The sequence below is a fragment of the Photinus pyralis genome, unplaced genomic scaffold (genome assembly GCF_008802855.1).
Source record: "Photinus pyralis isolate 1611_PpyrPB1 unplaced genomic scaffold, Ppyr1.3 Ppyr1.4_LG3a, whole genome shotgun sequence".
NCBI lineage: Eukaryota > Metazoa > Arthropoda > Insecta > Coleoptera > Lampyridae > Photinus > Photinus pyralis.
Window position 1 is genome coordinate 14,867,515 of NW_022170509.1, and position 16,877 is coordinate 14,884,391.

The window sequence follows — 16,877 nt, forward strand, 5'->3', positions numbered from 1 at the left end:
ATCTTGAAACTGTTTGAAATTATGGATTCTACAGGCCACATTCTAAAGGAAAATTTTTTCCGGGTCGATCTGAGACCATTTTTTTTTAGGGGGGTTCAAAAAAAGGCAGTGTATAACCTTCCTTTTTTACCAAAAATCGACTGCACCAAAATTTCTCGGGAAAACACTTTTTCTTATTAATTTTGGTGCGTAGAATCCAAACAATTCGTACTTTTTCGATCAGACTTCTCAATCAAAAGTTATAGACTAGAAACCAATTTCGAAAGAAAATTCAAAGGGCTGTAACTTTTGAACTAGTAGCCCAATCTTGGAACTGTTTGAAATTATGGATTCTACAGGCCACATTCTATAAGAAAATTTTTTTTCCGGGTCGATCTGAGACAATTTTTTTTTCGGGGCTCAAAAAAAGGCAGTGTATAACCTTCCTTTTTTACCAAAAATCGACTACACCAAAATTTCTCGGGAAAACACTTTTTCTTATTAATTTTGGTGCGTAGAATCCAAACAATTCGTACTTTTTCGATCAGACTTCTCAATCAAAAGTTATAGACTAGAAACCAATTTCGAAAAAAAATTCAAAGGGCTGTAACTTTTGAACCAGTAGCCCAATCTTGGAACTGTTTGAAATTATGGATTCTACAGGCCACATTCTATAAGAAAATTTTTTTCCGGGTCGATCTGAGACAATGATAGGCATAGGCGACGCACCTCGTGTGGATTGTATATTGTGTTACTTTTAATTATCAGCTGCAATTTTAAAAAAAAGTGTATGGTAATTTATTTTCGAGTTACCCAGTCCGCCCCTGCCTGTTCTTAAAGAACAATGTAGTTGCAAAACTTAGTCTTCACAAGTATTTTGTCAAATCTGGTTTACTGTATCCTGTGTCAATTACTGACTCTTGTGGTTTCATTTTGTTTTGTATAGCAATAGGGGATACTCTCAAGAAAAATGTCTTCAATGATTTAGGTTATATAGCATTTTTAGAAAAGATATTAATAGTTTACTTATTAACTGTCTCCAATTGTTGTTTCTTTGGTAGGTACTAGCTGATGTCTTCAAACATTTTTTAATCCTCTTCCAGAACCAACAAAATATCGATATTGCAATGTCTATAAGAGTTATCAGAGTGATAATGTTTTTTCTGCCAGACAAACCTGCACTTGTTTCCACCATTCTTCTAACGCGATTTGTGTAATCATAACGTATCAATGGCTGTTAATTTTTGCTTTTGGGGAATTTTATTTTTAATTTAAAGTACTTCATATACATCCATATATATATTTCGTTTCTTAACACCCTGTTTTTTGTGAGTTGGTTACTCGATTTCTGCGTTGTTTTGTGTATGAGGTATGAATTACTTCGAACAGAACAGGTGCCACATATTTTGTTCCATGCTTAGACTGCACAGCCGCTAATTACCACCAAGAACAGATGCTAATCTGGTCCTAGTCCTCTTATTGTTTTGGTTCAACACCCCCATTTCCCCATTTATGGTCTAGGAAAGTGTTACAACTTGCTAAATTTAATACCAAATTTATTCTTTACCTATGAGTCGCATATAGGAGATCAATCATAGATTTACCGCCAAACAGCGCGCTTATCGAAAAGGATTCTTAATTTTTCTAATGACCTACGACACCTACGTTATGCTTATTTATTTCTCGTTTTCCGTCAATTGACTTTTATAATACCACAAATTAATTATAGTTAATCTGTGATAATACCAATGAAATTTAATTTTTTTGCGTAACACAAGGAAGTTGAGGTAACGCTTATGTACCTACTCGATTTTGCGTCGTCTGTCTGTCTGTCTGTTCCATAGATATCTCGGCTCCTGGGGCCACCTAGAGACTTCGGGTTTTCACTAAATGATAGCTCTCTAATAAGTATAAGAATGCCGCGAGGAAATAAAGTGTGGGTGGTCTATTAAAAAATAATTTAAAAAAAACTGAAAAATATAAAGCAAACGCATGTTTACAATTTGTATTTTATTTGTTCACGAATAAATATTTGTTGAAAATAGGCTTTACAAGTTGTTTTGGAATGGTACAATCTGTGTTCAAATTCTTCACAGATTTCTAAAAAAGTTTAGTCTAGTGTATATGTGATATATGTGTTTAAATTTGTGTTCCATTAGTTCTTTCACATTTGTTAGTTGAAGTTCTGTACATTCACTGCTTTTAAAAGGCCTAAATGAAAGAAATCAAGTGAGGTCAAGTGGAAACTAGCCCCCCCCCCCCCCTCTGCCAATTAATTTGCCAGGATACTACCGATTGTAAGCCACAGTTGTTCGAAATTTTGCAAAAAATGCAATTTCTCTTAATGTAGAAGCATGACTGCACTTCAATTTAAGTATTTATTTATTTATTTGTTTGGCCAGACACCATACAGAATGGAAAGCATTCCAATTACATGGCACTGGGATGCTACATAGAAATTGCGATCTAATCTGATTAATTAATTCATTCAAAGTGCCGTGAAATATATCGATGTCTCTCTCACGGTACGTCTTATTGCTTGGCTTGGCTTTGACAACAGATTCCTCGATATAGCAATACTAAAAGAAAAATATGTTTACAACACAGCAGTAACTATCTAAATCGTTGTGAAATGGCGTTGCATTCTCATGCTTTTGCTAATGAGGAGATCGAAGTGAAATATACTCAAACAAATTATTTATTATAAACAAAAAATATACTGATGAAACTAATAAGTATGAAATTTTCTTGTGGACCAGTAAGAGCAGCTCCCTGTAAAATTTGGGTTGACAGTATGAATCAATAGAAAAATTTTTTGTGGCTAGCACCGATACCACCCTACACCCTACCCGCACATCTAATCTAAGAATATATGTAACAAATTTGGTTCCAATCGTTTCAGCTAGTTAGCCCGAAATGAGATTACATTGGGGTAGAACATTAACCCCCACTTTTCCTAAATGCTTTCTTCGGCTGCAAATATCGCAATATCACATGTGTTCGATATTGAAATTTATTCGTTATATATTCCATTACATTTAGTCTAATTACATAAAACCGCAAGGGCACCAAAGACAGAGCGCGGAGGGCTGAGCCAGTTCGTCCGTAATTGTCCTTTCCTTCGCGCATGTTTGTTTGAAGCCCACTTCTAATTCTAAGTAAGTTGTGGTGGGAGAAACGAAGGTAAGCGAGGTAAACGCGGTAAATACGGAAAACGCAATGCTGGGAAAAATTATATTAACAACGGGACGCAACACTTTGAATATAAAAAATGCATATAAATTTATTTGTTTATACTACCAGTTCCTGCTGACTTCCATATTACAAACCAAATGTCGCTGTATTTTCGGAAAGAATATGTTCTTCTTCTCGAATTAAAGCCTTCGGTCACTACTGTGAATTCCAGTTAAATACATTATAGCGCCAACTTGAAAGCAAACCTCTACTTTAGCTATCAGTCATGATCCTTGTAGTCTGTTTTTTTGTGATTCGTTCAGCACCGGACTCTCTCTTTACCATAGGTCAATGTTGGTCTGTAACGTAACGGTCTACAGTTTTTATTGTTGTTCATCCAGTCTTAATTATTCTCAAACTATCAAACTCATTTTTCTGACTGCGTTCACGTAATTTCGTTTTTGGTTTAATACACCACACCCGCGTTTAATTACAATATACATGTTCATTTCAGCAATAGTCAACAGACAATGATTCACAGACAATACAGGCAGCAATCTAATAATGACAGAAATAAATATATATACCTACTGGTACCAGCACGTAAGAAGGCGAGAGCGGGTTATGCACAGATGATCAATGTAGAGTCTGCAGGACAAGATTATTGCCATAAGACTTCAAGGCAAAGATTCAAGATTAATTTCAAAATAAAATACTAAGTATATGGTATCGCCGATTTTGTAATTTTTTTCTCTATCAAATCTCTGAAAAATCCAATATGGCTAACAAAATAAATCTGAATATTGATGTGATTTACTCGAAACCCATAAGCAGGAAATAAAGTATTTAAACAATGCCATAAGTCATAAAAATTTTATTTTAGCACCATCAGAAAGCTGTGCAATTTACACAATTGCCAATTCAGAATTTGTATAATTAAAATACTTAAATTTAACTTAACTTACGTAAATATTTTTTATTAACTCTTTTATTATTTGCTCATTCTGGGAGGGAAGGTGCATCGTATTTTGACTTTTATACAGTATTTGTTAGTTTTCCGTATCATCACGATCAACAAATATATATCCCATTCCTAATTTACGTAGATCTAGCATTGTCGTACATACGCTTGGGAACAACATGCTATAGTAGATAATTTCTGTAGTTAAACAAGTAAATAGTAAAAGTAAACTAAGTTGTTATGAAATCAGCTTTATTGCGTTATGTGCAATGAATAATGCATTAGCTGTCAACAGAATTTGGTTTATTAAGATTTCTTTGAGGTTTTTGAAATTATAATTGCAAATTGATTTATTTTAACCCTTATAATTAACTTTCCCAATATTTCTGCAAATTTTTAATTAAAAGTACCTATCATAGGAAAATATAAGTTGAGTAAGACACCACCATTCTGATTCACGTGTTAGGTATATTCAATTTATATACGCATCAAGATAGAAATAGCACCCATATAATGTAAGAAAATCGAATCAATTGAGAATGTCGCGATCATTTTCTAAAATAGCAGAAACGCTCATTCTTAGCGAACAGAAGAAAGTGAATTTGGTGTTTTATTGATAAAACCTCGTTTGGGGAGATTCTTATCCGTTCTTAATGAGAAATATACCTAAACGTAAACACCACGTTAGCTGATTAGTGATCTTACTTTTTGACGAAATGTAAACGGCGGTTTACTACCGCGACCTCAGAAAATGAGATTGTATCAGGGAAAGTATAACTCATTAGAATAAAAACGGCGGTCTAGAAATATTATTCAAAATTGATCGAAGTTAAAGGCTTAGGGGTTGCATGAAAAGTAAGGAAGGAGAACCATCACGCAACATGTATACTGAATTCTGTGCATTGACTCAATCTGATTCAGTCGCTACCACTCTATCGGGTCACTAATCCCAATCCTAATTCCAAAGAATGAAACATTTTAATTTTCTTTGTTTATTTATCTTCTATACATGTTTCGCGCGCGATGCTCCTTCAGTGACAATTATTAACCAAGGTACAGTTGTTGGGAAAGAAGTCTCCATGATAAGAACTCAAAGAGTACTTGCATATCTGGGAATTCCGTATGCACAAGCCCCAGTTGAAAGATTGCGATTTTCACCACCAGTTGTCGATCCTTTACCAAGTTGGGATAATATCCGCAACGCCACGGAATACGCCCCCGCCTGTTTGCAAGGAGAAAACTCTTTTGGAAAATTGGATTTACCTTTTATGCAGTTAATTTCGGAGCCTCATTATGAAGTTAACGAAGATTGTTTATATTTGAATGTTTTTACGCCATTCGGAGGTAAGTCTTTCATAAAATACGTAAGTACCTATGCAGTGTTACATGATGTAACCAGGACAGGTACATCGAAATCTTTCTAAAATGTGAACTTTGCTTAGATAAGTACCTACTTCTAATGATATCATTTATACCTACTCGTTATTAGCCATGTGTTTGCTCGTTTACGGTTGGCCTGCTGAAGGGATTAATTTTTTACTAGCATCTAAGCAAAATTTCGCAATTCGGGTATTAGCTATGCATGTTATTTATTCCCATATCGCGTGATACGATAAGCGCTACGTATACCTTCAGATCCGGACGTGGCCCGCGCTAAACGCTGACTCTTGTAGCGTGTTTGTAAATCATTACCATCGGCCAACGCAGTAAGAAAGTAAAATTTGTAGTTGGTTTCCCTGAAAGCATAAATCGCGTGTTTGGCTAAGACCTCGAGTACCATACGGCAAAACACGTCATATTTTGGCATTTCGCGATTTATGCGAACATAGACAATGTTGAAATGAGATAACGTAGCTGCAAATTTATTTTGACCAAATAAATATAAAATTTGACGACCTTTTTGGCTTTATTGCGGTGTAAAAATACGTTTCATTTTCAGGACATCCTCCTGCGGAAGGCTATGCAACTATTGTGTGGATACACCCTGGAAATTTTACAAATGGAAATCCAGCTATGTGGAATCCATATACTATTGTTTACAGACAGCGTGTTATAGTTGTAACATTTGCCTATAGACTGAACGTGATGGGCTTCTTTACCAGCAACGATGGGGAAGCACCAGGCAATTACGGAATAATGGATCAGCAAGCGGCACTATTGTGGGTCAAGAACAATATAAAATCATTCAGTGGAGATCCAAATAACATATCTCTTATGGGATACGGCAGTGGAGCAATTAGTATAGGATTACATCTCATCAATCAACAATCCCGAGATCTTTTTACAAAAGCTATCGTTATGAGTGCTAATCTTTTCACTCCAGCAGCTGTAAAATTTCCACACGAAGACAAAGGTTTGATCGATACGCTCATTGCCAACTTTGGATGCTACCCAAAACCAACTTCTGATTTAATGATTTGTTTAAGGGGAGCAAACGCAGAAGCATTAGTTACACTAACTGAGCATATTGATTGGAAACCTTTGATTGATTACGGCGTCAGTAACACCACACCGTTTCTTCCAGAATTACCTAAAAATTTCTTTGAAAGGAACGATTATTACAAAGTACCAATATTAACTGGATTTACAAACATGGAAGAAGTATTAGGCATCGATTATCTTAACTCGGAAAATGTACCGGACGACCAAATAAATGACGATTTTATTCCTGAAGTTTTAAAGGAACTAATTAGTTCGGACTATCCGAATAGTACTGAAACTTGCAGTTATGATCACATCATGGATGCCGTTTTATTTTTTTACGGTCCATCAAAGCCCCTTACCGAAGCCAATCAAGCTAGAAGGGTAATTGCGGATTTTACCACAGAAAAAAATATAGGTTCATCAACATATCAACTGGCAAGTTATCTTAGTAAAGATCAGCCAACTTACGTTTACAGGTTTGATATGAAACCAAGTACCGAAGCAGCTATACCGAATTTTGCGGATTGGATGGAAGTTCCACATTTATACGATTTAATATATGTGTGGGGTATGCCATACTGGGTGCAGTTACCAGACCAGGAATGGGACATTCGTGATAAACGTACGTCTGATATAGTCATGTCTTTTTGGACGGCTTTTGCAAAATCTTCAAATCCAACCGAAAATAACATCTATCCAATACGTTGGGAACCATTCACAAAGCAGCAACCTTATATTCTAATTATAGATAGAAATTTTAGTATGAGCGATGTTACAAGTTTCAATTATAAGCCTTTCGAATTTTGGAACGAGTACTATCCAAAAGTTGTAAGTGTAGCAAGCAAGTGTTGCAACATCACTGACTCTTCCGCTACTATCTATGCGATTTCGTACTCATACTTTATACGTTATCTTCTTTTAGCACTACTTTCACACGTTCTTTTTGCTGTTCAACTTCTTTAAAAGTTGTATGTAGGAACCCAAGAGAGATTAACTATTTTTGACATTACGTACTTATATGAAGTTTAAATCACAGAGAACACCTTCGCAATTTTACCTGGACCAGAATTAAACTATATATGGCGATGTACTAGTTTTTGAAGATTACTGGAATCGTCTCACACATATATTGTGCAGAGATTTGTAATATATGCTTATAACGGGTGTCCCAAAATTAACGCAAGATTTGAATTTGCCGCCATTTGTGCGGTGAAGTGTTGGCAACCCTGAAAAAAAAGCAATTTGACAGCTAACAGTATAGGGTTATTAAAAATTGAGCGTTACACGATAGAACAACGTGTCTTCATTATTAAAGAATATTTCAAAAATAGTGAAAGCTTGGCGGCTGCAGTTCGAAAATTTCATACAAAATATGGTCGGAATAGTGCTTTAACTTCGTCAACTGTGAAGAGATTAATTGAAAAATTCATGGAGACTGGATCCGTTGGAGACGCCAAACACACTGGTCGTCCAAAAACAAGCCGTTCGAATGTGAACACTATTCCGACCATATTTTGTATGAAATTTTCGAACTGCAGCCGCCAAGCTTTCACTATTTTTTAAATATTCTTTAATAATGAAGACACGTTGTTCTATCGTGTAACGCTCCATTTTTAATAACCCTATACTGTTAGCTGTCAAATTGCTTTTTTTTCAGGGTTGCCAACACTTCACCGCACAAATGGCGGCAAATTCAAATCTTGCGTTAATTTTGGGACACCCGTTAGTTCGATGGTTGCCTGTTGCGATTTAGTCCATGCAGTCTGGCGGACTATAATCTCTTTGGTTTTACAACGTAAATTTTGACTGTGATCCCCATATACTCAAATATGACGTAATTTATGGAACGACAAAGATTATCGTCTGCCCCTATAAGAGCCTATAGTCCAGCGTTCCATGCGGATACATTCACAGACTTTAGTAATGATCGTGACAATACCTACCTACCTACCTAATCCAAAAACTAGTAGAAGAACGTTGTGCCATATTGTTCACTGTTAATAAAATATTGTATTACATATATTATATTTATTTATTATGCCTAAAGTATGTTGAATTATAATTCTCATTATATTAAGTATTTTAATAAAACTTCGAATTAATTAGATAAGTGTTTAAATTAACTCGACCTATTTAATATGTTTGCGTGGCCATTTTCAATGGCGGTTTTCACATTCTAAATGGAAAAGGGCAGCGATCTTGTGATCACTAGGTATATTCCGTCAAGATGAACAAGTAAGTATTGAAGAAAAAGTGCGACGTAATTCCGAATACATTTATAGATTCCTTACTGACCTATTATAAGATCTGCGTTCATCAATATAAAAAAGTCTAGAGTGGCGTCACTCAAACTCTCTGAAATTGGAAAATGCAAGAGAAAGAGTAATCCACCGTCTTTTGGGAAAGTGAATTGTGCTAATCATCACGTTTTTTTAACAAACGTCGTATCATTAATTGTCACTTCTTCATGTATAGTTATAAAATGCAATGCGAGGGATTCTTCTACATTTACGTCATAGCTCGAATGTATCACCGAGTAACTGTCATCTCATGCCCGCTGCGTCTGAGCATAGACATATGAGAATACTCATACTCAAAATGGGAATTTATACTTAACTCTGAGGTGCACCACAAAAACATTTTAAAGCACTCCTTTCTCGAAAATAAATTACCATACAGTTTTTTTTTAAATTGCAGCTGATAATTAAAAGTAACAAAATATACAATCCACACGAGGTGCGTCGCCTATCATTGTATTTCGGCACTTTCATGCTACGACAAAAAATGATAAATTCATTGTAAAACACTTCAATTAAAACAGAATTTTTTAACAACCTAACATCAACCCCAATTAGAGAAACGTGTTAATAATTTATTAATAGTGCAAGAAACTAAATACAGCACATACTTATAAATTTCCAACGGGCCATTATGATCTACAGGCCAGGTGGCAATCGCCACCCGCCCCCCCGGGCCAGTGCGCCCCTGGTTATACACTGCCTTTTTTTGAGCCCCGAAAAAAACATTGTCAGATCGCCTCAAACAGTTCCAAGATTGGGCTACTAGTTCAAAAGTTACAGCCCTTTGAATTTTTTTTCGAAATTGGTTTCTAGTCTATAACTTTTGATTGAGAAGTCTGATCGAAAAAGAACGAATTGATTTGGATTCTACGCACCCAAATTAATAAGAAAAAGTGTTTTCCCGAGAAATTTTGGTGCAGTCGATTTTTGGTAAAAAAGGAAGGTTATACACTGCCTTTTTTGAGACCCGAAAAAAAAATTGACTCAGATCGATCCGGAAAAAATTTTCTTATAGAATGTGGCCTGTAGAATCAATAATTTCAAACAGTTCCAAGATTGGGCTACTAGTTCAAAAGTTTCAGCCCTTTGAATTTTTTTTCGAAATTGGTTTCTAGTCTATAACTTTTGATTGAGAAGTCTGATCGAAAAAGTACGAATTGTTTTGGATTCTACGACCCAAAATTAATAAGAAAAAGTGTTTTCCNGTTGCGGGGGGGGAGGGGGGTAGCTCTGAGGTGCACCACAAAAACATTTTAAAGTACTTCTTTCTCGAAAATCAACTACCATACAGTTTTTTTTTTAAATTGCAGCTGATAATTAAAAGTAACAAAATATATATACAATTCACACGAGGTGCGTCGCCTATCATTGTATTTCAGCACTTTCATGCTACGACAAAAAATGATAAATTCATTGTAAAACACTTCAATTAAAACAGAATTTTTTAACAACTTAACATCAACCCCAATTAGAGAAACGTGTTAATAATTTATTAATAGTGCAAGAAACTAAATACAGTACATACTTATAAATTTCCTACGGGCCATTATGATCTACAGGCCAGGTGGCAATCGCCACCTACCCGCCCCCCCGTGCCAGGACGCCTCTGCTGTTATAAGTAAATCACAAAATTCAAAATTCGCAACGATTGAGTATCCATACTGGCATATAGGCAATACATCATACTTAATAATCTGATAAACGCCATCTTTTATTGAATATATAGAATATTAAATCCCAAGTTTACGGTAAGTACGTATGCATTAGCCAATCATGATTTGTGTTTTTCATTTTCGACGTCACATGTTAATGTGTGTCAGCTGTCGTCATCATGATCCTTGACAGTTGACTGGACTGGTTTTTTCTTTTTGATTTGAGTTCTGTACTGTTCGTTAAAGAAGTGGGATACCACTGGTTTCGTGATTATCGATAAAAAAATTAGCAAAAATGGGCAAGGTTTTTGTTATAGGGGTTGGAATGTCCAAGGTTTGTTTACTTTCACCTAATTGTAAATGCCTGTCATTCTTGATTTTTTAAGTTTGTAAAACCTGGAAAAGGTGGCGATTATCCCGATTTTGCTAAAGAAGCCCTCCTCAACGCACTGAAGGATGCCAAAGTGAATTTTGCTGATGTGGAACAAGCATATGCGGGCTACGTTTACGGTATGTCACCAATTCGGTTACTATACTATAATGAATATTATTAGGCGATTCAACATGTGGTCAACGTGCCATATACGAAGTCGGAATGACTGGTTTGCCTATATTTAATGTCAACAATAACTGCTCAACTGGAGCGACTGCGTTATTGTTAGCTAAAGAGGCTGTGGAGTACGGAAAAGCTGATTGTGTGCTTGCTTTAGGTTTTGAAAAAATGGAACGAGGAAGTCTCTCTGCGAAAGTATGTTTTTTTTAACTATTTCACTGTGATAAGTACTTTTGGATAAAATCATGATAATTCAACTCTGGTAACGTCGAGGGTAACGTTATCATGCTAATTCTAATCTGCATACACTTAGCAACCATTACTTATGTATCAGCCAAGAAGCCAACAAATTTTTTTTGTTTTTAAAAACTGAACATCAACTTGTAGGTAGGTGGAAAAACATGGAGATACATTTCTCCTAATGGGGTGACAACGTTTTTAATGAATTACAAAAGCTCCTTTAAAATTATTTAAGTTGTCTTTTGATTTATACATACATTGTAAATTTGTTGGTGAAAATACTTTGCAGTTCCAACAAAATTGTCCAAAAAGTGAGCGTTGAGGCAAAACAAATGTTATGTCTCTTTTTCCAGGAACGTATTGTTGTATTCTTTTAGCACCTGATTGGACTTCCATTGTTCACTCTGTTGCAATTTTGATTAGTAGACTTTTTCTTTTATTTAATATATAGAATACTATTAACAGTGATAAGGTTAGCTTTTTAATTGCCTTATCTCATTCATTGACCTTTCAGAGTGTAATGTCCAAAGGGCTCTATGTACACATACCACTTAAAATAGATTATTCCTACAAAATATAATTCTCGTAAATATTATTTGTTTGGCATTTTGTATCTTTGTCGAACATTAAAAATCTAGTTAAAAATTCATCCATAAATAATTTTGAGCGCCACCCACGAAAGTACAAATATGTATCTGATCGCACAGTGATCTTAATAACTGAAAGATTCGTAGATGTACCAGACAAAACTGTACTGGTACAAGAAAAAAATTAAAATGTTGAAAGAAAATTATATATCTGGTACCATGGTTTCATGATCTGATACCTATAACATACTTATTTGTATTAAAATTTATGACATGGGTTGTGTGCAGTGTGTAATAATGGTAAGCATTTTGAGGGGCTCGAAAGGAAAAAATTCCCCTTAGGTGTGTGATGGTTTTGTCCGTCCATCTGTGTCAAACCTTCCCTAATTGATTTCTATGGGTTCAAGGATCAGTGGTATTGAATATGAGCCCGATTAAGTGTTTCCAAATGTGAGCTATGTGTCAAAAGATTCCCCTACTGAAAATTGTAGGTGATTCTTCGTATCTTATTGTTACTAAATATGAATGAGCATGGGTCTTTTGTCTTGCATCCTTATTATTGTAATACTTCTTTCATTATGTACTGCTACCAGGTCCCAGATTTGCCAAGGGATTTATCACCATATATGCCCATGCTCATTTCCCTTTTCGTTAGGGACCTGTTTGTAAACCACATGAACCCCTCAGGTTTGAGGAAGGAGCAATCTGAGTTCAGCCACTGCTCCGTGTCCGAGAGAATTACTGTATAACTCTTTGGTCTTAGTAAGACAATCCGGATCACCACAACCCCTCTTGCGAGGTCGGACTTGAGTGTTTTCTCCCAGATCCACCCGTACCCAAGGCTGCCTCAATCCCTAGAGGCTGGAAGATATACATCTGCCGCACGGGAGCCTCAGTGTCCTCACTTTTTACCCTGGGTCTTTCTAAAGTTTTTGAACTTCAGGAAAACCCTCTATATTATCACAGAAGGTTCTCCATGGTCCTCGGCTTACACCTTCGAATATGGTCCTTATACTTGCATTGAGCGATCTTGAGATCTTCGCAGTTCACAGGCACCTTAGTTCGCATGGCCCTATTAAAGAGCCTGCGAACCTTCTTACGAACATTTTCAAGATCTGAGTTCCTCGAAAGGTTCACACTGTCCTAATATGACGCTGTTATGGTGTCGCTTACTAATGTGGCCGACTTTTCTACCTGCCCTGCTTTCTGACAGATCAAAGATGGCCCATTCAACCGCTCTGCCAGTTTCGCCGCATAGCAGTCCTAGTAGTCAGTGAATCAGGGATTCCGAAACCTACAGGGTCCACGGTGGGATGCCTAGTTTAGTTGGAAAATAATGTGCCTGTGGTCCGAAAGCGACGGTTCATCAGACGCCCTTTAACTATTGATCATGTGAGCTCTTGAAAAGAAGCCCAAGGTCAAAACAATAACCTCCTGCTTCCGCCTTGGTAAGGGCTGTTCCCTGATTTAAAACATTTAAGTTGGTCTTTTGCAAGTACTCCAGCCCCATATCGATTCTGTTTGACCGTGCAACCAATACTTGAGAAGTTCCTTTCTGAAGACTGCTTATTTTATATGGACAACGGCACATTGGTTGGTGATTCGAACGTGATATTAGAAGAGTTCGGAACTCTAATGGAAAAATGTGAAAAGATTCGCTTTAAAATTAACATATCTAAATGTCAACTGTTTTTCACCTTTGCCAATGATGAACATGTAGCTCAAAGTTTTCAAGAACTATGCTCAGGAACTCAGACCTTATTTAGATCTCATATTATAATGTTGGATTGGATTTGTGGAATGATATTAACCATGAGTTAACTGCCTCAATCACCTCAATGCAACGAAATTGGGGCCAAATCTCATTTACCCCTTCTCATTTACCAACTTCCACAAAGGACTCTCGTCAGTGGCTAATACATCGGCAAAACAGAAAATTCGAAAGTATCTAATATCATTAAACAAAATTATTTTTTCGTTTCTTTTGCTGTGGAGACGATTCTGTGATGGAGCTGTGCAAGAACCACATCTTTTCTTTATCAACAACTTAGTTACATTGCCATACAAAGAGGAAATGCATACTCAGTCATGGGATGAGTTATGACACAGACATTGCAGAAAATTCATCCATTGACAGAAACATCAGTAGCATACAAAACTCAAAAGCAGGAGACCAAATTTGTTGTTGACCCCAAAATTTAGGTAATAATGCGTATACCACTTCCTAGGCACTAGAAGAATATGTGTTCTGTTGTATAGAGTACTCACCCCACAGTCAATTTTAGAGCCCTATTGACTTAAGCGAGCTCTAAAATTATGCGCTCCTAAATACAATTCTCAATAGAGGGGGCTAGATCCAATGTGGTTGGTGTATTACATTAAGCAGATTTTGTATAGACTGATGCTCGGACTGATGGTTTTCAAGATTCCAATTCTGTGCACGGTGAATTATGAATGTTATTTTGCTTTATTTGGTGAATTAAATAAAAGCATTGTAAGGTTTCCGTTTAATTATATATGAATGGAAATGTTTTCAGTACCTTGACAGAAGCAACCCAATGGAAAAGCATATTGGCGTAATGTCCGAAATTGTGGGATTAGAAGCCTCACCAATGGCTGCACAATTATTTGGTAATGCCGGCATTGAGCATATGAAAAAGTATGGAACACGCCTGGACCATTTTGCGAAGATTGCGCACAAAAATCACAAACATTCTGTCAATAATCCGTACGTATAAACCACTGTATATACAGTTGTAAATCTACCATTGATCTTAAAGATATTCACAATTTCGCGATGAATACACCTTAGAGGACATTTTGAAATCAACTCAAATTCATGGTCCGTTAACGAAACTACAATGCTGTCCGACGAGTGACGGAGCAGCGGCTGCCATTTTAGCTTCCGAACACTATGTTCGAACTCATGGTTTGGAAAATCAGGCTGTTGAAATTTTAGGCATGGAAATGTGTACAGATTTTAAAACAACGTTTGACGGAACATCAATAAATTTGGTAAGTTTGCAAATGCATTTTGAGCAAAAGTGATACTATTGCAACACAGGTTGGGTATGATATGACCAGAACTGCTGCCCAACGATTATTCCAGAAGAGCAATCGAAAACCTTCCGATGTGCAAGTAGTTGAACTGCATGATTGTTTTTCGGCTAACGAGTTGATCACATATGAGTCTCTAGGTTTATGTGAGCCTGGCAAGGCTGGAGAAATGATTGACCGTGGTGATAATACTTATGGGGGCAAATATGTAGTTAATCCGAGCGGTGGTTTAATATCAAAGGGTCATCCCCTGGGAGCGACTGGTATCGCGCAATGCGCCGAACTATGCTGGCAACTTCGAGGTGAAGCAGGAAAACGGCAGGTGCCAGGTGCAAACTTGGCATTGCAGCACAATATAGGTTTGGGAGGTGCTGTTGTTGTTGCGCTTTATGCTTTGGGATCTAATAATAAACGACAAATTGGATTGAGAAAAGTTGCAGCGGCAACCAGCGAAATTGGTTTTCAAGTTACTCCATATTTCAAAATCTTGGAACAAGTAATGCTGTTGGATGAGGAGAATATTGTTGACAAATTTAGGGGTACTTATGGATTTAAGGTGAAGAAAAGTAATGAGGAAGAAGGATATTGGCTTATAAATACAAAAACGGGAAAAGGCACTATTGAATTTAATAATACTTCGGGTAATATTCTCGTTTGGCAATGACCACCATATTAAGTTTTGTTTGTTTGTTTAGTGAAACCCGAGGTTACATTTATATTGAGGGATGAAGATGTTGTAGAATTGCTCACTGGAAAAATTAATCCCCAAAAGGCGTTCTTTCAAGGAAAGATTAAATTGCAGGGCAATATGGGCCTCGCGTTAAAATTAACAGAACTTCAGAAGATTGCACTACAGAAACTGGATGTAATTCGTGCTAAGTTGTGATTTTTAGGGATTTTGGGAAACATCTCTATTTACTATTTACTACTCATTGTTTATTTTTATAAAATGAACTGTTTTTTTGTTGGAGGAGATTTGCGGCTACATTTTTATTCCTGTTTATACTTGCTAGTTTTGTAATGTTACATCACATTCTTTTGTAATTGTTAATAAAATAAGGCACTTGTATTTGATTATCTTTTGTAGAATCTTTGGTCAGAGATATTTCTCTTATATTCTTAACGCCATTCTTGCAGAACCTGCTATGTCAAAATTATACAGAAAAGGGCGTTTCACATATTGCAACGTACAACACCGTACTTACTCCCAAGTGCAGCCAATAAAGAAACGTTTGTTGCAGATGTCTCACAAGAGAGTTGGGAAGATGTTTTCTCTAACGATAACGCCGAACAGGCCTTCGACTGTTTTTTCGTCTTTTTCCTACTACTTTAATGTTCATGTTCCGCTAGTTATGAGAGATTCTAAGAAACGATCCAATTCACACCATTGGTTAACTCTGGAACTTTATGTGTTGCAAGAAAATGTCATGAACTTAAAAATATCTGTGCTATCCTATTCTGAAAAATAACTAAAAAATACCATGCATTTAATCAAAAGCAGTTACTTTTATGGAAAAAACGATTTAAAATTATAAAATTCTGCTAATAAAACGAACAATATGGAATCTTATTAATTCACTCAATGGTCGTATCTTGTGGAAGTTATGAAATAGGACAATACGTAATAGATTATTCAAATTAGTCAACCAATTCATTGCCAAACCAATAATATGTTAATCATTAATTTAAATTATCAAACCGGCGATTTCCCCAGTCATTTGAAACCTGCGATTGTAAAGCCCCTGTTCAAAAAAGGAGACCCACGTGACGTTATCAACTATCCAGACCGATTAGCTTGCTTTCAAGTTTCTCCAAAGTTTTTGAATATGTAATTAATAAATCAATTAATGGATTATTTAACATAATTCACCATCATTATATAAGACCCATCAGAATCGATCAACCAGCACCGCTTTTTCTGAGTACCTATATAGCTGAAGCTGTAAGGGC

The 16,877-nt window shown here is 36.2% G+C and overlaps 2 protein-coding genes across 2 annotated transcripts; both read left to right on the top strand.

Moving 5' to 3' along the window:
- The first annotated feature begins 5,028 nt into the window (after positions 1-5,028).
- LOC116166275 (pyrethroid hydrolase Ces2e) lies at positions 5,029-7,763 on the top strand. The gene is made up of 2 exons (XM_031481155.1): positions 5,029-5,458; positions 6,054-7,763. The coding sequence occupies exons 1-2, from the start codon at positions 5,083-5,085 to the stop codon at positions 7,499-7,501; spliced, it is 1,824 nt and encodes a 607-aa protein (XP_031337015.1). The 5' UTR covers positions 5,029-5,082; the 3' UTR covers positions 7,502-7,763.
- A 2,878-nt stretch (positions 7,764-10,641) lies between these two features.
- Positions 10,642-15,996, top strand: LOC116165520 (non-specific lipid-transfer protein-like). Its single transcript, XM_031480032.1, has 7 exons — positions 10,642-10,824; positions 10,877-11,000; positions 11,045-11,238; positions 14,408-14,598; positions 14,651-14,885; positions 14,935-15,568; positions 15,623-15,996. Exons 1-7 carry the CDS (start codon positions 10,786-10,788, stop codon positions 15,811-15,813), a joined length of 1,608 nt encoding a protein of 535 aa, XP_031335892.1. The 5' UTR covers positions 10,642-10,785; the 3' UTR covers positions 15,814-15,996.
- Positions 15,997-16,877: the final 881 nt, after the last annotated feature.

Bases quoted from the DNA above. Each gene is read 5' to 3' on its own strand.
- LOC116166275 (XM_031481155.1), top strand. From the start codon at position 5,083: ATGAAACATTTTAATTTTCTTTGTTTATTTATCTTCTATACATGTTTC. The intron at 5,459-6,053 runs GTAAGTCTTTCA...TTTCATTTTCAG, and splicing joins TGTTTTTACGCCATTCGGAG to GACATCCTCCTGCGGAAGGC.
- LOC116165520 (XM_031480032.1), top strand. From the start codon at position 10,786: ATGGGCAAGGTTTTTGTTATAGGGGTTGGAATGTCCAAG. The intron at 11,239-14,407 runs GTATGTTTTTTT...AAATGTTTTCAG, and splicing joins GAGGAAGTCTCTCTGCGAAA to TACCTTGACAGAAGCAACCC. The intron at 14,886-14,934 runs GTAAGTTTGCAA...ATTGCAACACAG, and splicing joins ACGGAACATCAATAAATTTG to GTTGGGTATGATATGACCAG.